The following is a 22,214-nucleotide window of genomic DNA, read 5'->3' on the forward strand; positions in this document are numbered from 1 at the left end:
GGACATATTGACATCCGATCACTTTGATGACAGTCGGAGGTCGTCTGGGACACGTGGCCGCATTCTTTTAGCAGTGTGGACGGAAATGTCCTTAGCCACAATGAAGGAGCGCCTACTTAGCTGTGGTACATACCCAGGTCAGTTTCTCAAAATGCATAAGCAGTATTTTTTCCCACAATGTCTGAAATCTGAAAAAGCCCTTACAATGTCAGGTGACTCGCAGTCGAAAACACTTCAGTGACTTGGATTGGCCTGAAATTTGACAGCAAATGTTTTAGAAAATAACTTTTTCCCAGCCAAAAGTACAAGACAAGCGCAGTGCAGCATCGACATCCAGTGACCAAGCTTAAAATACTCTTAGGTGCACTGCTAGTAGGGTTGGAAGCTAAAGATGATGCTTATTAGAAACCAGAAGGGGCACTGGGAGAGTGCATGTGTCCGCCAAGACCAACTTCCGATGTGGCCAAGTTGAAGAAAGGTAAAGAACCAAAAAATCCTGTTTCTGCACCAAAATGTTACGGGTTCTTCCCTGAGTAATGCCCCACCCCTCCACAACATTTCATGGAAAATCGGTTGAGTAGTTTTTGCGTAATCCTGCCGACTAACAAACAGACAAACGCATTCTGACGAATATCCATCCTCCTTGCATCTCTGCTGCTTTTGATCATGTTTTCCAAAAAATGGCACAGAATTTCCGGCGGTGGCCCCTCCAGCGGCCGACTTGTGGACCGGCCGTTTTGTGGAAATGTGTGGAAACCGGTTCCAGATCAGGCACCAGCACTGCTTGACTTGGAAAAGCGCAGTCAAGACACTTGATGGAAATATACTGTCGAGTCGCTTGTACGGGAAATGTAGTATCCTGCGTTTTGTGGAGCTTGAGGCTATCCTGAGGTGAAAGGTCAGGACATACATCCTCCATTACACCCATTTAAAAGGTTCTATTTTCACCCGTCTGTTTGTCAGCAACCTTACACGCAAATACTGGCCGGATTTCCCTGAAGCTCCGTGAAGGATTCGACATGGGCCAAGACAGAATCAATCATTTTATTTTCCAGGAACTTATTTTCACTTTCTTTAACGTAGACTTGACTAATATCGATGACCAAATAATATTAATAATACTAATAACGTGGAGGAGTCTCCCACTCAGGATTTCCCCATCCTCAGTTCCTCCAGCTGGACACACCTCCAACTCTTTCTCCCCATCCACTCCATTCTGTCACACTTCGAGCCCCCCTCCCAACCCAGCCCCCAGTGGGCGGTGTGCGGACACGTCCGCCCCTCCCCTCCCACAATGTGTGCATAATAGCGGGCGCGAGGTGGATTTGAACTTGCAGCTGAGCAGTGGCTGAGAGCTGGAGGAGGTCTGAGCTGCACCCCAAGACTCCACGACCCGCTGTGTGGAGAAAGTCCGAAAGTGATAAACTGGACCGGAGGCAGCTGGATTTTCTAACTTTCTTTTTTTCTGGTAGCATTTGCAAGGTAGGATATTGAATTTGATCTGACATATTCTCATGTCTGCACAGATTTGATTTGACTCACAGATCGATTTCACACGGGGACACCAAGGAGGTGCGCGCGCGCGCGCGTTACCGTCCGGCCGCATCTCGTCTAACCTGCGCGTCTCTCATCCCAGAGGAGCAGCAGAGGAGGGGGGGGGGGAGGGGGGCACTGTTATCAACCCCCACTGGTAACAGTGGGCTGACTGATGAGAGACGGGATAAAAACCGACGCTCATAGGAGCAGCTCGGTCCGTTCTCACCGTCCACTGACAAGATGACCAACCACGTGATCTCCCGGTGCGCGTCATCACCTCGGCGGCGCTTCGGACCGAGGCAGACGTGACAAACCTGTCCGTTCCTCTCGAAGCCGGTGCCTCGGCGTCACAGGTGTCAGGTCGTCCCGTGTCGAGACACTAACGATGAGTTCGGCGGCGCAAGCAGCAGGTCATGTGTGCCCCCCCCCCCCCCCCCCCCCCCCCCCGTCCTGTCCTGTCCTGCGCGCAAAACTGCCCATAAGTGAAAGTTCATATGGAATTGTTGGGAAAGTATCAAAAGCAGAAGTGGCCCATTCTGCTGAATGGCTCATTTCAGAGTGTTCAGAGTAGAAGTAGAAAGTAGCCTGAAAATTAAAATACTCATGTAAAGTACAAGTATGTCATAGCTGTACTTTATACTATAAGTACAGAGCTTGGGTGAAAGTACTTAGTTACTTTCCTCCTCTGACACTGAGCTAAAACTGCCGCGGTCCAATGCAAGAGTCCTGCAATAAACCCAGTATCATATAGAGCAGCTGTTAGTGTATTTGGGTGGGGCACCAAAAAAAAAGGAAAAAGAATAATAGCGCGCTTCTGTGTTGCCATGACAACTGGGAAGATTTTACAACAGAACCGTGATTATACCTGTGTGCATGGGCGGGGCGGTTCAGAACTAGAGCTGTAACACGAGTCAGTTACTCAGGAAATGAGCGATGACCGAAGAATAAGTACCAAACCGTTCCAATGGGATGATTTGCCCTTTTTCGTCTTTCGCTTATTCAAGAATTCATCTGATAGTTGAAGGTTTTTGGACGTCAGTTGGACAGCGTCCGCATTTAGATGAACGATTCCTAGAAAGATGTGTTGACATCACCATGGACTTGGACCTGGACCTTGGAAAATCTGCAGGACACTTCTTTTTTTCTTTTTTTTTAAGCTATGAGGTGTTCTGTCTATAAAATTTCAGAAAACAGAGGAACCCTGTGTTCTAATTCAAATCCCATCAAATTTGTAAATGCAGTCAAATTGCTTGTTTTACTCAACCAACAGTTGAATAACTCGAGGACATTCGGTTTATTATCATTCATGACATAGAAAGGTATCAAATCCTCTCATCTGAACAATCTGGAACCAGCAACCTACGTTTAATACACAAAACGATTGCTCAATTCCCCAAATAGTTGCATTCATTTTCTGTCAGTCGACAGAGTGTTGCAGCTCTGTGTGAAATCAATGTAACGCAATAAGAAGCACCACATCTTTTCTCTCTGAAATGTAGTGCTGTGCGAGTCTAAAGCAGCAGACGCTGGAAACAAGTCACCTGTAAGACCATCTTTACTTTCCACGATTGTTTGCTTGACACTAAACAGCGGTCAATGTTCATATCATCTCGTCTCCATCTTTTTCTGCAGATCGTGTGGAGATGGTCCCAAACACTCTCACACACCTGCTCTGCCTGCTGTGTGTGTGCTCTGCTCGTCCTCCACCAGGTGGGTCCACCAGTGACCGGAGCTGAAAACCAAACTCTGTCTCCGCTCCGCGGTTCTGTTCGCCTTTCCTCGTGCTCCTCTTGCGCAGGCGTGGTAACACATGGGCCACGAGCGATTAATAATCCGGTACAAGATTCACTCTGCATTCGGGAATCAGTTCTGAACTCATGTTTTCCAGTAATCACTTTCATACTATGTGTAGTTTCTTGCATCCTCTTGTACCGTAGCAAGCTGCCTCTGCTGCTCACATTAAAAAGCCCCAGACAATCTTCCAAGGGTGGCAAAAGCATCCGTCCATTAGATATATCACTTATCTATAGGGGGCCGTGGTCGGGGGGCTTGAGCCCATCCCAGCTGACACTGGGGTCGCCAGCCTATCGCAGGGCTGACACATAGAGACAAACAACAGTTTTGCACAAATATTCGGATTCTGCAATCACACAGTCACCACAAAACTTTGACTGGTCTGTTGCAATATTTCCTCTAACGCATGTCCCACCGCCATTTTGTGTAGCACCACCCGATACGATTGTGATTGGTTTAAAAAAATACAAACAAGCCACAGTGTTTTCTTTACCCCCAATAGAGCGCAACAGTCACTGCCCACTTTTTGAACAGGAAGTGAATTTCCCATTCATTTTTCTTCAATGACATTTGATAAAATCCTTCTATGAAGAGTTTTAGGCCTGGCACCAAGCCAATAAGCTACGACATCATTACCATAAAACGTGTGACTGCGCGCAAAATGATTTTAAGATTTGGAAATCCGACTCGAGGAGGCGTTCGAGCGTCAACCTCCGACTCGCAGGTCTGTGATTTCAAGTTCTGAGGTATAATGGAACGACAATCCCGACGCCCAGGCTCCGAGGTACGAGTACGATTGAACGCCGCATCACTTGCCGACATGAGGTTCGCGGGTGTAGTGATCGTTTCCGTGGTAACAGTGAGCTCCACCAATCAGAAACATGGATGACACACTATTAGGATTATGGGTAGTATATTATTTCTCGATGACCGCAAATAAAACATGTTTTTCTTAAGACAAGGTTGATTTCATATGGACTTGTGACTTCTGCATGTGCATATATCATCGTTTCACAACCTCGTAGCTCGTGGTGAGTCAACATTGGATGGTTCCGACATTATGGCTAATATTCAAAATGTATAAGGAGAATATGAATGGGATTTTCACTTCCGTTATCTCACTGTTGCGCTCTATATAGCAGGGTAATAATTGGAGCAGCCAGACCATTCTCCAGCACCGCTACAGCAGTGTGGAGAAAACGCTGGCTATGTGAGACGAAACAGGGATGAACGTGCATAAATCCATGTAGAAAGCATAAAAGTTGCACCCGATCTAAAACGTCTCATATTCAGACTTTTCTTAGAGTACGGGACTAATCGGGATGATTGTTGTCTGCACGGTGCTTTGGCCACTAGCAGCTCCTGGATTATGGATTTGGGTTATGGATGTGTAGATTTTATATTCCGACATTCATTAGGATTCATCTTCAAGAATGTCCAGATGTTAAAAAGAGAGAGGTTGACTGATACTTAGGTTGTTCATGGTTATTGGTTCGGTGTTTCTCGACTGTTGCGTGCCAGCAAGGGGCTCCACGGTGAATTGATCTATTTCTAGACGAATACAGTTTAGTTCAGCTAACAGGTGAATTTGTTTATTGCATCCTCATTTGTTTTAATGTGCAGGCAATGTTTGGATTCCAAATATACTGTGGCAATGTGTTTCTCTGAGATGCTGCGTTGGTGTTCAGGGGTGTTCACCCTGGTGTTCGCACCATCAGGGTGATAATATAAATATCCCAAGAACTGCGGGATTGATTATAATGACATCTGGTTCTGACATTAATGTTCCCCTCAGCATTTTTCATTTATTCTGAATAACATGAAGGATCCCCCCCTCATGTTATTCACCAACCTGCAGTTTTTAAAGAAAAAACATACAATAAGACCAAATGCATTTCTGTCTTGTTTCTACCTACTGTGAAAACGTCCTGGTCTATTTCCACTTGGGTGATTCACAGTTAAACAGCGTTATTTAGGAATATGGCTAAAATGTCCAAATGTGTTTTGGACACAGTGGTTGTTGGCAGCTGAACTTATACATTTTTGTAAGATTAGTGTAAACGGCAAATTCGAAATCAAGCTGATTTGAAGCTGTCTAGACAACTTCCGGTTTAACTCTGAAAACACACACACACGCACACACACACACACACACTCACACACACACACACACACACACACACACACACACACACACACACACACACTCACGCACACACACACACACACTCACTCACTCACTCATGCAGGATCCTGTTTTCCAGCACCGCCACACTCAGTGAGGATGGAGAGGGACTTGCGCGCAGCCGGCTCCCTGGCGGGCCGCGTGGTGCTGCCGTGTCACTTCTCCATGATGCCGGCTTCTCCCAGCAGCTTGACTCACTCTACTGCGCCTGGACCGCTCCCCCCCGCCGACGCTCCTGACGCCCTGAGTCCCGATGAGCAGCTGAGAATAAAGTGGACAAAGCTGGAGGAAGACGGGGAGAAGGTGGTGCTGGTGGCCCAGGCAGGGGTGGTCAAGGTGGGGCCGGAGTACAGGAGCAGGGTGTCGGTGGCCAGCCACCCACTGTCAGTCGGGGACGCCTCTCTGCTGATAGTGAGACTCAGGGCCAGCGACGCAGGGCTTTATCGCTGTGAGGTGATGCATGGCATGGAGGATACCCAAGACACTGTCAGCCTCCAGGTCACCGGTGAGTTAAACACACACACATAAACACCAAACGAGGGCCAATGGTTCACTTTTACTGGCCACATTGACAATCAATGACAATCTGCAATTCTGCTGTTTCTGTTCAGTCTCTCATCAGTCAAAAAAAACCTCAACGGGGATTGACCCACTGTCCACTTCCTGCTCAGCAGCAAGCAGACACAGCTAGAGAGCAGCTGGTGAACATAGTGGAGCCTTTAACAGCTTCAAGAGGTGGTGGAGACCAAAAAAAGAGCTAAAAGAGACAGACAGCACTCCACATTAATCATTATGTCGATCTGCATGTGGAATACCATATCATCCTTTCTCATCCTTGCTCCCTCTAAGTGGCCAAAGAAGCAGTTCATGCAGTTGCTAAGGGAAAGATTTTTTGAAAAGTTGAATTTGTAAGCAGGTTTTCAGTAAACACATAGATCCACAAACAGAATCTGAAGAAGGACATGGAACCATGGATCACACAAAATCCCCCCCTGTTTGTGCTTCAGAAAAGCCACCATTACCATATTTGTTTGGGGCTGCTATGGATTGAAAATAAAAGGAAGAAAAAACAAGCCCACTATGTACCTCCCTGCCTCCATGGCCCCACTATGTTTGCTATGGACTTCCACTTTATGGAAACTGTACTCCTTAGATGCAGAGCATGATTATTCCCACATAGAGGTAAAACAAAGAATAATTATAGTTGGATATATCGATTGATACAAAACTTTAAAATGGCTTCGATTATACCAAACATTCGTTCCTGACAGACACTGGATCACTTCAGTGACAGACAGTCCAGCTCATTACATGACAGTGTAGAGAAATACAAACCAGCTATCAGCTATTTCAGCTGTCATCCTCAGACCATACGTAACTGTTGCTGTTGTCATTAGCTCCTTTATTTTCAGCTGGATGGAGGAGGGGGGGGGGGGGGGGGGTCATTCTTGTCTGTGAGGATATCCTGGCATAGCTGCAGGGGGCAATATGAATAGATGACTGAACTGTTAAATGGAGTGTTGTGTGTCTCTCATAGGGGGCGTCTTTGTCAGGAGCTGCTGAACAAAGCTCTCTGTTCAGTCTTAATGTGGAATCTGTGTAAATGTCCGAGAGCCAGGGTTGGCTCAGTTGACAGATAATCTCCCTCAGAACACTGCGGGTTTTCCACTGGATGAACTCTGATGGCAGGACCCCAGAAATCTTCAATAGTCAATGCAGTGTGATGTACGAAGGAACTGTGACCCTCGTGTACAAAATACTATTTATACTGGTGATGCTATGACTCTTTGTCCTGAACTGAGTTGTCAGTGCGACTTTTCTTATCCCGCAGTAGATCTGAAACAATTTAAACCACCGGATCAACCAGATCAAGCCAATCTCTCGATCAAGCAAATCAATCAGCAGCAATTTTGATAATGAGTTGTGATTGTATTTGTCCTTGTGTCTTTTCTCTGCAACTCGTGGACAATATAAATAAGTACGTAGACCCTTGGTACAGGAGTGCAGTTGGGCCATTGGTGTCCTCCAACAAGCTCGTTCGCGCCTCAAACCCACCACCAACATAACCAGTCCAGTCCCATTCCACTAAGATATAAATGTACATCATTCATATAATTTACAAAGAACAATAAACATTGGGAGTCAGCGCTTGGGAGGCTCCTTTGTGCCGTCAGCCATCAGACTGAACAACGCCACAGTCGAAGAGACTCAATCCAAATCCCCAACTCCAATTTTTATTTCATTTTATTACAAATTGCACAACAGCTACATTGCACATTATTGTGTATAGTATTTGTTATTGTTGCGGCATAGTATTTCTATTTCAGATTCTGTTTCTATTCCACTTTATTAATACATTTTCCCCTTTGCTGATGGGTTAGCACTGTACAAAACGTACAGCGCTGAAAAGTCGTCCATATTCTCCTCCACTTTCCAAGTTGTTGTGATTTTCAAGTCAACTAGAGGGAAAAAAGCCTTATTCCGATCAGTTGTACGTAGGCAGAGCGCCACGTACTGTACCAAAGGCAGAGTTACTCCCGTCATTCTTTCCATGGGCACTGACATGTCCAGGCTCAAAGTGTTTCGACTGTGTCGCTTGTGTCGACCCTACGGGTACTTTAAGCTCTGTGGAGCGTCTTTCTGCTCACTGTTTTGGTTTTGCAATCTACAACTTTACCGTTTTGCCTCACTCTGTCTGCTGTCATAGCCTCTTAAGAAGCCTCTTTCCACTTCCTGCTCAGCTCAAACAGCTGGCAGATACAGCCAGAGAGCAGCTGGTGAACATAGTGGAACGTTTAGCAGCTAAAGAGACAGATATTTCGCTCACGAGGAGGAGACCAAAAACGGAGCTAAAAGAGAGGGGAAACTGGACTTAGATTCATCAGGTGGACACAAACACCACTCCACATGAATCATCATGTTGCTCTGTAACTGCAGCCCCCGTCACTCCACAACCCTGCACATATTTCATGTACTTTCCTGATTGTCTATCATCCGTGTCCAGGTGTCGTATTCCACTACAGAGCCAACACCAGCCGCTACACCCTGGATTTCCCCGGAGCTGTGGAGGCCTGTCGCTCTGTAGATGGCTCCATAGCTTCACCTGAACAGCTGACCGCTGCTTTTGAGGATGGCTTTGACCATTGTGACGCCGGCTGGCTCGCTGACCAGTCAGTCGGGTGTGTGTTAAAAGAAGTATCTATCATTGTGCCGGAGTAAATTCATTAGGTGGAGATTTTTTGAAGATCAATTCTGTGTGTTGCCTTTATTGTGCTGTTTTTTCAGATATCCAATCACCGTGCCCCGTCCTGGCTGTGCAGGTAATCTGATGAGCAAGCCAGGAGTGAGAACATACGGCATCCGACTCCCCACAGAGAAATATGACGTGTACTGCTTCGTTGATAAACTACATGGTAAATACACAAGTAGAAGTAGATACATTTAGCATAAAACACATTGTTTTACCCATCATAAATCCAATGGGTTATGTGCTGCGACAATTTCTTCTCCGCACAAGTTTATCCATCTCCCCATTGCTTGGGTGCATGCAGAGATTCCGAAAGAATTTGCAGGTCAGGTAGGAAACACTACCCTAAACCTCAGACTTATTTTTGTTTGTCTGTCTGCTCTGTTTGAAGGCGAGGTCTTCTTCCCCCCATCTATCAGCGGTAAACTCACCTTGCAGCAGGCGAGGGAGGCGTGCGTAAACCACGGCGCTGTGTTGGCGTCGCCTGGTCAGCTGTTTGCGGCCTGGAGGGCGGGCCTGAACAGATGTGACTACGGTTGGCTGTCTGACGGCAGCGTTCGCTACCCCGTCACCATGCCCAGGTTTCAGTGTGGAGGGGGCCTGCTGGGCGTTCGCACGCTTTACAAGTACGAGAACCAAACTGGCTACCCAGACCCATCAGACAAGCACGGAGCTTTCTGCTTCAAGGGTAAGAATGAAATGAACGAAATCACGATCTCGTACTTCTTACAGCCTGCAGAGGTGGTTGTCACTTGGACATAGATGTATATATAACATATCATTTTTAGCTTTCAGGCTGTGTTGAGGAGGCCCAGACAAAAAAAAAATCATGTGGTCTAGATGCTTTAATTCTTACAAATTAAAGGCTCAATTATTCTTTAAATGAGCTAGTTTGCAGAATTTGTTGTCCAACCACAACAACAAAAAAGAAAATCCACATCCAAAGTCGGGAGGAGGAGCCTGCACAGCCAAAGAAAAATGTGATTGTTGGAGTTCACTGAGAGCCTTGGTTCACTTTCAACAATTAAACCTCTTCTTTTTTTTTTGGCATATTTCCTGAAGAGATGACTTACTGCGGTGGTTTTCAACATTTTTTTGGCTTGTGATCTCTTAAAAGTGATGCAATGGCTACTATTATACCGTGGGATTTTCCTTGACAAAGATTAAGAATATATATATATTTTTTTTTTGTAGAGGCCTGCTTGAGTAAAACTCTCCATTATCCTCAAAAGTCTGGAGGAGAATATATATCTTGTACTTTCCTGTCCCGTTAATCATCCCAGGAACCCTCAGATTATATTTTTTTAGCAGTTATCAAGGACAATTGTTTCTTAAAATGCTTTGTGCAGTCGGGCGTCAGCAGTTTCACTGGTTTCCTCCCTTCCACTCTTTATTGGCACAATGTCATGTCACGTCAGTTTATCGTTTAAAAACAACAAATTTTGACCAATGTGATGAAATTATGAAATTTTTTGATTACAATCAAGTACAAACACAGGAATGATCACTTAAAACATGTAAATACGAGGATGTACTTCAAATAAAAAGGACACAAATCTGTATTCAGTCATGAAAAACAACAACAATGAAAAAATGTAGAAAGTAATAAAAGCAGCAAGAATTAATGAATTGATTGACACTGGTCCAGACGGATCCTCCTCTAAAGGTCCAGATCACTGACAAATACATGACCCAGGAAGTCACAAGAAAACTCAACGCTGAGGTGTGTTACGGCACAAACACGGCACAATCTGCAGCCGTCGAAAAGCAAGGCGAGCATAAAGCAGCGGTTACAAAGAGGGATGAGAGAGAACAAACAGTATTCAAACCCAAACAAGAGAAGAATACACTCCCTCTGCCCTGTTATGGTGGGGGATGTTTTTGTTTTTTTATAAGGGGAAAATCCAACTCCCATGCACTCTCACACAGACACTGCAGGAGCGGGACAGGTCCCTAATGCTCCACAGCTGGACCCTGCCCAAACACAGACAGACAGACAGACAGACAGACAGACAGAGGGAGGGGAAGGTGGAAAAGAGGGGGATTGCAGAGCTCGTTCTCCCCTAACATCATCATCATTTAAAAACACAAAGAAACACAATCCTTCAAAGGAGAGGTCAGCTCAGTCTATGCAGTGTGGGGTACACATTCAGCGGAGGAACTGATTATACACTTTTAGTATGATGCTTTGCAGATGATATAATTGCTAACAGTCCCACGTCTGGCAGCGTAAAAAGGTACTTTCTGGACCTGGAGGATTTCTGATTGGTTCTGCCAAGCATTAAGTGAGGTGGCAGTGCTGCGGCGGAGAGTTAACGTACAGTAAAGTGACAGTATGAGGACAGACCCCGGCCCGGCCAGATGAATGTAGCCTCGCCAAGCGCATGACATCATATCAGGGCGGGGCCCGAGCACGCAGCCGGAGTCTCCTTCGTGGTGCGAAAAGACCAGACCAGAGCAGAACACGGCTAATCCCCAGAGTCTGCAGGCCCGTCAGCAGGAAACACCATCAGTGTGTTCAGCAGTGGAAGAAGGACTCAGATCATTACTCCATCCACAAGTAAAAAACAAAAAAAAGTATCAGCAATATGAAGACTTCACTTTGTGCTCTGTGGAACTGTGACGGATATTTTTTCAACCATTTTATTATCCACACGGTGATTAGTGTATTCATAAAGAAAAAAATAATCTGCTGATTAATTCAAAAATGAAGAAAAAAAGGGTGAAAGTATGAATCTGAGAGTTGAGATGATTTAAGGAAAAGGAAAGAAGAAGATACAACATTTTTATAATAATATTGGCCCTAAACTTATTAGGGCCGATATTATATTTAGCTGTGGCTGTCAAATAGATGAAGAGGCAAGAGAAAAAGTACATATTCTCCTTCCGAAAGGTAGTGGAGTAGGAGCATGACGTAGCATTTTCAATACTCAAGCAAAAGTACCTCAAACTTGTTCTTAATACTTAAGTAAATGTGATTAGTTACTTTCCACCTCTTGGTGGAAAGAGTTAAGAGGTGGAGTGGAAAAAGGGGAACCCCACCCCCATCAGTCCACATGAAGGAGAGTCAATTACGTCTTACGTTTATTGAAGCATTATGTCAGTGACGGTCGAAGCCTTTTGCTTAATCCCAACACACTAACTACATGAACTCAGCACTCAGACCCACACAAAGCAGGGCCTTGTCTGTGTGTTTGCGACTCCTATGTCCTGCCTTTGCTCATATGGTATGTATTCCACATGACAAGATATAAATCTTTTCGAAGCATCTCGGAGCATTTTGAGGAGGTCTTTACAATCAAAAGCACAGTTGGTCTGTTCAGGGTTGTGAACGGCGCTTGTTTAGAGTAGGAAGAAGAGGATGGATTCAGACTTTAGCAAGAGAAATAAGTTTTTGTTTCTGAGCAAAGGTTCCTCAAACAATCAGGCTCCTCTGTCTGCGGGGCCTGAAACTGTTCGACTCTGGACAGGTGACTTCATCTTTCAAAAATCAAAGCTGCTACATTTTCCTTTTACGGCAGTCCTACAAGCTGCTCGGTTAGCATTTTCCAGATAGCACCATTTTATTTTCTTAATGAGTCACGACGATGCTGATTCACTGTGCAAACATCTTTTCTTGGATATAGCGGATGGGGGCTGTTTTCCAAAGAGCCAGACTTTTGCCCAATCTTGACAAATTAGGGAAAGATTTACACTGTGGTGGAGAACTTCCCAAAGTACACCACGTTGATTCTTCTACCCCTTTAGACATTGGTTATTATTAACATGGTATGTCAATGTAGTTTTTGGCACGAGCCACTTGAGACCATGTTTGTGTGGCCCCTCGTACCCAGCCAGACATCTGAAATGTGATATTCAGCCTTTTTACCTACGTGGTGTGAAGGTCATGGATATCACAGACGACTTCAACATTTCAGTCACTTCGACATTCATAAAATTTGTCACGCAAAGAATGTCAGAGATTTCTTCCTGTTAAAAGGGAGTTTTTTTCTCTCCACCGTCGCCAAGTGCTTTGCTCATTGTGGGATTTGTTGGGTTTTCCCTGTAATATTGTAATATTGACCTCACTATGTAATGTGCCTTGAGACAATGTATGTTGTGATATGGCGCTATACAAATAAAATTGATTTGAATTGAATAGAAATCTGAACCAGCCAGATGTAGCGCAACCTACATTTCATGCCTTTATTCGGTGGATGTAGTTTGTTCAAACCAAGAGTTATACAGTTCATCTTAACCATTTTAACTGACAATCAATAGAACGCATCCAAAATATTGTCTGATAATCCAGCCATTAACAGCACAACTGTGGTAAATGGGCAAATCAAAGTTGCACCTGAATGTTGATCTGAAACTGTGATGGATGGTTGGTTTATCATCCAGCTTCTGTACTTTTTCAATTTTGAGATTTGGGGATATTTTGCTCCCATAATGGGTGGCTGTGGCTCAGGAGCTAGAGAGGGCCGTCCAATACCCAGAGGGTTGGTGGTTCGATCCGTTTCATCCAGTCTGCAAGCGGAAGTGTCCTTGGGCAAGAAACTTAACCCTAAATTGCCTCTGACCGATGTGCCCATTCCTCTTAGTTAATAAAATTATATTCTTTTGAATATTGCAGATGATGATACACAACGTTTTCTAGGATGGACATTGGAAATCTCCTGGCAGAATCAACAGCACAAAACATGAATAAATGTGTTTAAACATATCCAGTTGGATTATTTGAAAAGCAAAAGGTGCTTCAACTCCACTGATGCATTTCAGCAAGAAACATCCGATCACAGAGCTCCTGTTGCTATTTCGCACACAGTCAAGGTCGAGCTGCAGCTAAAAATGTATTGTGTCAAGCAAACTTCTAATCAAATCTGCAATTTAAATGAACTCACTTTTGGGTTCTGGATGAATGTATTTGCAATGGCACCATGTTTTTATCTGTAAATGCAATCAAAAAGATTACTTAGACTAAACTGAACCTAAATGACTGTCATATTATCCAGGTGAACCCTGTGTTTCCATGTTAAGTAACATTATGGATTCCATTAAAATGGAAATCTGATATTGTGTACTCTCCTCTGCCGCCTTTTCTTATAGCTGAACTGCCAGAGCCGACTTCGCTGAGTCCAGCGACGACCCGAGCTGTGTACAAACCTGACGGCCCCACGTACAAACCCCGCACTACAACACTGTTCCCACTGTCAGACCATGCAAAAGCTGAGATTCAAACAAGTAGACCAGAGCTGGCTGCGTACTCGCCCACAGAGAGGCCACACACAACCTCACCAGACCGACACAGAGCCCCGCACACCACCACCTCAGTGACCCCCACTACCATCTTCGACGACTACGAGGTTCCACATTTTGACATTAACAAGGTAGAGTCAGTGCCAGTTAGAGGAGACGTTTTGGTCCCCATGGAGCTCCCTCCCTTACCGACCACCCGCTCTCAGATCGCACACCTTGATGTCTACGAAGGGGGGGAGGAGGGGGGCCAGACAGGGTCGGGACAAGGTGAGAGCGGTGGCAGTGGTCATGGAGGCAGTGGTGACATCAGTTCTGGTGGGGTGACCCTAACTCAGGTGTGGGCAGAAACCGCATCAACACCGAGTCAGCTGCTAGAGTCGAGCATGGGGCCGAAGCTGGGCATTGAGACCACATCGGAGCTTCCACAGATCACTCCATGGCATGTTGGCCCAGACGTCCTCACCCCAGAGCCCAGCCTCCCAGAGGTCCTCACCCCAGTGTCCGGCCTCCCAGAGGTCCTCACCCCAAGGCCCGGCCTGCCAGAGGTCCTCACCCCAAGGCCTGGCCTGCCAGACGTCCTCACCCCAGAGCCCAGCCTCCCAGAGGTCCTCACCCCAGTGTCCGGCCTCCCAGAGGTCCTCACCCCAAGGCCCGGCCTGCCAGAGGTCCTCACCCCAAGGCCCGGCTTCCCAGAGGTCCTCACCTCAGAGCCCGGCCTCCCAGAGGTCCTCACCCCAAGGCCCGGCCTCCAAGAGGTCCTCACCCCAGAGCCCGACCACGCAGAGGTCCTCACCCCAAGGCCCAGCCTCCCAGAGGTCCTCACCTCAGAGCCCAGCCACCCAGAGGTCCTCACCCCAGAGCCCGACCTCGCAGAGGTCCTCACCTCAAGGCCCAGCCTCCCAGAGGTCCTCACCTCAGAGCCCGGCGTCCCAGAGGTCCTCACCTCAAGGCCCAGCCTCCCAGAGGTCCTCACCACAGAGCCCGGCCTCGCAGAGGTCCTCACCCCAAGGCCCAGCCTCCCAGAGGTCCTCACCCCAGAGCCCGGCGTCCCAGAAGTCCTCACCCCAAGGCCCAGCCTCCCAGAAGTCCTCACCCCAAGGCCCAGCCTCCCAGAGGTCCTCACCCCAGAGCCCAGCCTCCCGGTCGGGAGTGGAGATGATGGGTTACAACATCCTGCGGTGGTTTTCAAAGAGGATGTCACCCCTGGAGCCACGCACCAATTTGACCTCGACCAATCGCTGGCTATTCCTACTGAAGGTGGAGAGTCATCGGCAAAACCCCCGTTCCATCTCATCATCGTCAACGTGCACAACCAGAATCAGTCAGGTGAGCGAGACATCGAGTTGTTTTAGAATTCCCTTTAGTTAGGTCTGGTCAGTCACAGCTTATCAAGCTGTGGAGATTTGGTAGATTTTTGAGAATGTTGACTAATTTGAACTTTTAATGTCTTTTATACAGATTGTAAATATATTTTAGTGTTGCCTATTCAATCGAAAGTGTTTATTATTATAGGGAATAGTGTTTACTGCTGCTTTAAATATTGCAATAGTATGCATGTAATAGGATACAAACATTATTGTTCACTGTCACTGGTGTTATACAGAGACCAAACTATAATTAGGGCAGCTGCTGCGCAGGGATTATTTTCCAGATTTCTATGACAGATCTAAAGCTACTTCACTAGTAATCACATGAGTGCTACTAACTACTGATTCAAAAAATTTATTAGAAAAACAACAACAAAAAATGCTGATAACTTTTTCCCATGCAACGTATTAATCTCTCTTTTAGAATTAGATTGTTGCTCATTTTACTCTTTTCATATTAGAAAGTGCATTTTTAAAGGAATAGTTTGTGATTTTTAGGAATCTGTAGCTACGACAGGTATTGGTAGGCCATTGTTTTGAACTGTGGGGGTCTTAATGCTAACGCTAACTTTACCCAGACTCAACGCACAGACATGACAGATTGAAATCCATGTGAACATCTCACTCTGAGAGAGAGAATACCTGTATTTACTAACGTGATCAGCTTTTCCTTTAAAGGCCAACTGTGGAATATGCAGTAACTAGTTCCCTCCATCGTAAGGAATTTCAATCAAGGTTACCGTCCGTTTCATTTGGTCGCCTGTCAGTGCCTTGTCACATTTGTCTGCAATAAGCAGAGACTAACAGCTTAAATTCATATTGCTGCCTATATGAGCAGTAATGCATTTCTCCCTGGTACGTTTTGCAACCGGTTTTGTGCTTCGGGACCCAAAGGTTTGATGTGAAATGTGAAACTCTCAGGTCATTGTGAAACATTGATCTTGTCGAATAACCTCATGTTTGTTGTGGCGTGCAGTTGGGGATTTTTTTTCACAGTAATGTGCTCCAGTTGATTTATTATTGTTTGTTGTCTTCTTAGGAAACAGCGAAGGGTTTGTAAGCTTTGTATTTTGGTGCAGACACATTCTCTCTCACACACGCACGCACGCACGCACACACACACAGTTTGCCAGATGTGGAAAGTTATGAAGTCAGTCATCTCCACTTGGCCAATTTTTGTAGTTTAACATACTGTAAACACATCACAGCGTCTCCCGTGGGAGAGCAGCAGTGCCTCATGAACTATCAGATATATCACAGCAAATCACTCTTTCACTTCACCATGCTGTCTTTTTTTCTGTCACACACACACAAAGATCATCTGGTGGTGTGACGGAGTGAGTGTCTACAGAGCTGTGTGTTCAACTCTCAGGTTTTAAATGTCTGTCGGAAGAGCCGGAAACAGACCACGAGTGTGTTGACCTTAGTTGCCTTTTTGCGTCAGGGAGCTGCCTGAATTTCTCCAACTGCCAATTCATCCAGAAATCTCCAACCTCCCCCTTCGTTCCCCACGTGTAATTTGTTGTGTCACCACCAAAGATGAGAACTCAGAAGGTGTCCAACAGGCACATGTCTGAGGAACCCGAGGGCTCATGCGGCCACAAAGCTGGAGGCTCTGGTTAAAGTGACTGTTAACTGTTACCATTTTGTGCGGACTAGTCCAAGAGCTCTATAAAAATATAGGGATGCCCTGTCTTTGTTTACATCTTTTAATAAGGAATATCTTCTGATATCGAACTTTTTAGTTCATTTTAGGGCTGCAACTAAAAATGATGTCCATTATCTATTAATATGTTTATTATTTTGCTGATATTTAAGTCAATAATTCTGTCAAAAAGTTACAGAAAACTATAATGATCATTATATTGAACTGTAACTCCAGAATGTTTAATCTCATATATATATATATCACAAAAAGGGTCATACCTTTACACACTTGACACACTGAAAGATAAAAAAATGACTTAATGATTGTGAAAAACTATTTTTTCTGTGCAATCCATTAATCAGCAGATCAATTGAATGAGTACTTGTTTGAAATGTAGTGAATTTCCTCCTTCATAATAAAGCTGCATTATCCTGAAAGTGATGTTGTTTCAGGTTTGCAGGTTTACTATTTAGTTAACTGATTTTTTTTTGGCGGATTGGCCCCAAATCACCACGTCCGCCTCCTCAAACCCCCATACACACACCTCCACACATCTAAACTGTCACTCAAATGACTGTGCTCGTGTATTTGTTACCCCCCAGTCAAGTGGTGCCATCTTTGAGCGGTTGTATTTGTTTTTAAAATGTTAAAGGCTATTAGTACATTTCTGGTGCCAACCACAATGCGTCGTTTAAGTATTAAAAGCTGTCAAACCAAATCCAAAGTTGGCACCCCCCAGGTCAAAGACAGTCAAATTTAGATTTTTTTTAGCACTCGAAAGTTTTTTCACTTCATTACCTACACCAAGGAGGTTATGCTTAGAGCTCCGTTTGTTTGTTTGTTTGTTTGTTTCTTTTTCAGCAGGATGACACAGAAACTACAGAACAGATTCCTTCAAAACTTGGTGGCAGGATGGGACATGGGTCAAGCAAAATCCGTCAAATTTTGGAACTAATCTTGACAAAGGGGTGGATCCAGGATTTCTTTTCCTCACTCCTTTAGCATTCTGAGATTGTTCCGTTTTTACATTTTCACCAACTTCCCAGGGATTAATGCATGGATTTTAGGAAAAAAATATGGCATATTAAGCGGAATGATCTATGAGCCTGTACAATTTGGTGCAGATCCAAATAAAAATACAAGAAAATATTTCCGCTGATATTTTCACTGCTCTAGACTTCCCCAAATACTGGCGGTGTGTTAAGGCTCAAGTGGTTTTTCTTGAAATCTTTGAGTTAAGCATGTTCAAATGAAAACAGGTCTTTTCATCTTAATCTTATATATATATATATATATATATATATATATATATATATATATATATTTATTTATTTTTTATTTTTTATTATTATTATTATTTAATTTTTTGTAATTTCAAAATAATGTCATAGTTTTTATCCAGTTCAACTAATCATTTTGTCCATAAATGCAGTTACAATGTCCCACATTGACATTTTCAAATTTTATTTTTTGTCCAACCAACACTTCAGAACTAGTAAAGAGTTTGAAGGGGTATGAGTTGGTACCAGGTGGCATATTGGTACTATACAAACACCCATCCCTCGCTGTTTTTCATACTGGATACAATCAAGGTCAAGACGCAGCATACTGCTCTCTACCCTCAGACACTTGATAATTAGTTGCTGCATCGTAATGTTGTCAAAGTACATCGAGTAAGGAGTTAGGAAGAAAAAACTAAAGTGGTCGTTTCTATTGCTTTATTTGTTTTGCTTGACTTTTAAATTCTGTTTCTTATGGATTGTCTCTAGTTGACCACATCCTGGACATCTTGAACCAGCCTGGCAACAGCATCGCCGGCTCCCAGTTCCTGTTCCCCCAAATCCCAGACCTCTCAGATGTGACCAGTGAAGCCATCCAGGGCAGTGGGGATGCCGATTCTCTCGAGCCCTCACCCATCAACCTGCCTCGAACTGTCAGCTTTGTCAATGGGAAACACGAGGTAGTTGGAGGATTTTTTTAAGGATAATTTTGGTTTATTCCAATCAGAATTTTATTGTTGCAGTAGAAAATAAGACGGGTAGGGACTCTGTCTTACTGTCATCAGTTAATGCAGTTGGGTTAGGGTCGATCCCAAAACTGTGGCTGTTTGAATCCATCTAGAGGAATATTTAGATGATTGACATTGGTCCTGCAGTCATTCCTACTGACAGCCCATGAACACAAACGAAAGCCAATCCATTAAATGAATGTAACATATATAAAATTAATATAAACCCTGACCAAAGTTGTATTGAACTGGAATGATCTTTTGAAGACACTTTGCTGATTCCCTCTTGTATTACCCTTCTACCTGCTCTTCTGATCTGACCAGGTAACATTTGAGCAGGAGCAACCAGAGGAAGCGAGAGGGGATCAGTTTGAGACAGCTACTCCTCTTCGGGTGGAAGACGTGGAAGTGGAGGGGGAAAGCGTGACTCCTTTTGACTACGGTATCATCGAAGTCCATACGGAGGAGACACAGGCAGAGGAAACTCATGACGCAGTCTCTCATCCTGAAGATACGTACCCAGATGTCAGAACCACCTCAATCCCCCCTTATACACACCTTGTCCCCTCACCACCGTCTACCACACCTTCAGGACCAGTCCTCCCTGGTGTCTCCCAGCCTGTCACTGATGTGGTCTCTGCCTGCAACGACGCAGGAGGTTCTGCAAACTGTGGCACTGACGGTGCTACGCAGAAGGCCTCTGCACACGATGCTTTGCCCACACCAGCGGCAGACAGCCAGTTTGGCATGACTGATGAAGCCGAAATTGGGGGGACCGAGTTTCCTACTTTTATCCCAGACAAGCAGTCACAAGATACCACCACACAGACCCAGACTGAAGACTTCGAAGGGTCTGCCTCTGGGGAAGACGAAGCTTCAGGGCAAGACCCGCCAGAGATGCCCAGGCTTATCAGCACACAACCAACAATATATTCCACCTTCCCCAGCCAGCAGCCTCAAACTGCCACAGGTACCCACGTCACAGAGGTCCCCGCTGTTTTACCAGCTGTTGACCCAGTTACAGTCACGGGCTCAGGTGTGGAGCAGCTGTCCGGAGAGGGGGAGGTTTCTGGGGACCGGAGCGATCTGCTTGACCTTCCTGGAGAGGCTGCGGTTACTGTTTTACCAGATGTGGCAGCTATTTCGGAGCGAACCACTCTTCCCACACACATCATGGACGCAACTCCAGAACCCGGCACATCAAACCCGTCCACACATCGCTCCCTCGCTGCCACAGACAATAAGAAACATCCTGCTGTTACCACCGAGCCTGCACCCACAACCTCCAATGGCCACACCACACTCCCCACCAAGCCTCACAGAGACCGGGCTGAGCAGTCCACCGCAGGCTCCGCTAAGTTTGTAAGCCAGCCAATTATTTCCACCACTTCACCCGTGTACACTTTCGACCAAAACACCCACTCCGTCCCCCAGTGGGCACTGTTCCCCGACCCGGCTGCCACCCCTCTCCCAGAGGAGGATTTTGTTGACTATGACAGAGAGATTGTCCCTTCTCTGGTGGAGTCAGTTCCTCAGATACCAGAAGAGACCGTGGCCACAGAAGAACCACAGGCTTCTGTGGAGGCCGTCTCTGTGAACGTCAGAGGTACATGAACACAATTGTTGGTGGATTGTTCTGGAGCTACCAGAATTTTATCAAATGAATCAGTCAGTTGTTTTGTGTATGAAATAGCTGAAAATAAGGTTCCAATTAGGAAAAGTAATAACTACAAATGTAAATGAACTGTATTTATATAGAGCCTTTCTAGGACTATTGACATGTCTCGGGCAGAGACATATCAACTGATGATCCACGTAAAGGACATGCTGCAAGGGTAGATCTCATCGGAATCCATTTAAAACATTTTTTGGGGATTGCACAAGCAGCACAGAGGTTACATTTTGAGGATGAACCGATGAGTAACGATATCGTGGGTAATGAGTTTGGCTCGGACGGCAGAGAAAGAGCAGAACAGAGCTGCTGTCGTTGGCCTCGCATCTGATACTGCTGCATCCAGGAACGAGGCTAGCACGCCGGCCTTTTTCCCTTTTTGGATAACTATGACATGGGTGATTGAGAACCTTGGCAGATGTTACTACTAGGTAGTAATTGTTATCTGGTCATCTACAGCTTTATCATGTCATGAAATCTGAAAGCTGCCGTGCCAAGTTACAGTCACTATGCTGTACTCTTGAACCACTGAGCCACAGCACTTTACAGCAGTGTTTTCCTTTGCGTTGTGTCGTTTGCGTAGATCTCCTGCCGTGCTCGGCCAGCGTGTGTCAGAACGGAGGCACCTGCTACAGGAGGGGAGAGCAGAATATGTGCACGTGTGCACCTGGATACACTGGGCAGCACTGTGAAACCGGTACACACACTCAAACCATACTGACACCATCGTGACAGATGGAGGACGTGGAATAATAACAGGCCTGCGTGTTGTGCGTCTGTCTGCAGATGTTGACGAGTGCCAGTCCAACCCGTGTCTGAACGGGGCCACCTGTCTGGACGGAGTCGACTCCTTCACCTGCCTCTGCCTGCCCAGCTACTCGGGAGAGCTCTGCGAACAAGGTCAGCCACTCCGCGGCAATGACATTCAATAGAACTGTTCTGAACTGAACCTCAAAAATAAGACCCAATTTAAGTGAGGTTCTTATCAGAGATCTTAAGATGCATAGTATGTAACTGTGTACACGCTGACACTCATGCACACAGGTGCGTACAGCATGCCGTCTTTACGACAGCCTCTGGTCCTCACTTACCCCGAAGCACTGGGCGTCGGCTCCTCAGCAGATTAGTTCCAGACTCTCGTCCAACTTTTCTGTCATTGCTCTGGTCGAGGTTCAGGCAAACAAGCGGACCCCAGCGATTCATATTTTCCACGAAAATGAACCAGCTCTCAGGGGATGAGAATTTAATGAGTCTTTCCAGTTATTCTATAGTTAATAAGTAAAAGTAAGGTCAAAATATTGTTTTTATGTAAAAGAAAATAAAAATGAAACGATTAAGGCCACAATCCTGTACTATATACTGCAGTTCACTTGTGTATCATTACACTAATGGCGGATGCAGTTTTCCTCAGTTCTTAAGCTTTAAATTTAATTTTATTATTTTTCCAGTGAACTTTTTGATCCTTATATTGCTTGAATAAAAGTATCATTAGCAAAATATGATGAGAATACAAAAGTAA

The 22,214-nt window shown here is 45.3% G+C and overlaps 1 protein-coding gene across 3 annotated transcripts in view; it reads left to right on the forward strand.

The window, feature by feature from the left end:
* The first annotated feature begins 1,321 nt into the window (after positions 1–1,321).
* LOC118301018 (versican core protein) overlaps positions 1,322–22,214 on the forward strand; it is a 32,444-nt gene continuing 11,551 nt past the window's right edge. The window contains exons 1-12 of one of the 3 annotated variants that reach the window (XM_035626043.2): positions 1,322–1,482; positions 3,036–3,079; positions 3,169–3,246; positions 5,595–6,020; positions 8,520–8,694; positions 8,801–8,928; positions 9,154–9,450; positions 13,851–15,326; positions 18,785–18,975; positions 19,348–20,629; positions 21,279–21,392; positions 21,482–21,595. In XM_035626043.2, coding sequence (XP_035481936.2) covers positions 3,180–3,246; positions 5,595–6,020; positions 8,520–8,694; positions 8,801–8,928; positions 9,154–9,450; positions 13,851–15,326; positions 18,785–18,975; positions 19,348–20,629; positions 21,279–21,392; positions 21,482–21,595 — 4,270 coding nt within the window. In that variant the 5' untranslated portion in view covers positions 1,322–1,482; positions 3,036–3,079; positions 3,169–3,179. The remainder of the gene's footprint in view (positions 1,483–3,035; positions 3,080–3,168; positions 3,247–5,594; positions 6,021–8,519; positions 8,695–8,800; positions 8,929–9,153; positions 9,451–13,850; positions 15,327–18,784; positions 18,976–19,347; positions 20,630–21,278; positions 21,393–21,481; positions 21,596–22,214) is intronic. The other 2 variants (XM_047330280.1, XM_035626042.2) reach the window with 2 other exon arrangements.

Source organism: Scophthalmus maximus, chromosome 2 (genome assembly GCF_022379125.1).
Source record: "Scophthalmus maximus strain ysfricsl-2021 chromosome 2, ASM2237912v1, whole genome shotgun sequence".
Taxonomy (NCBI): domain Eukaryota; kingdom Metazoa; phylum Chordata; class Actinopteri; order Pleuronectiformes; family Scophthalmidae; genus Scophthalmus; species Scophthalmus maximus.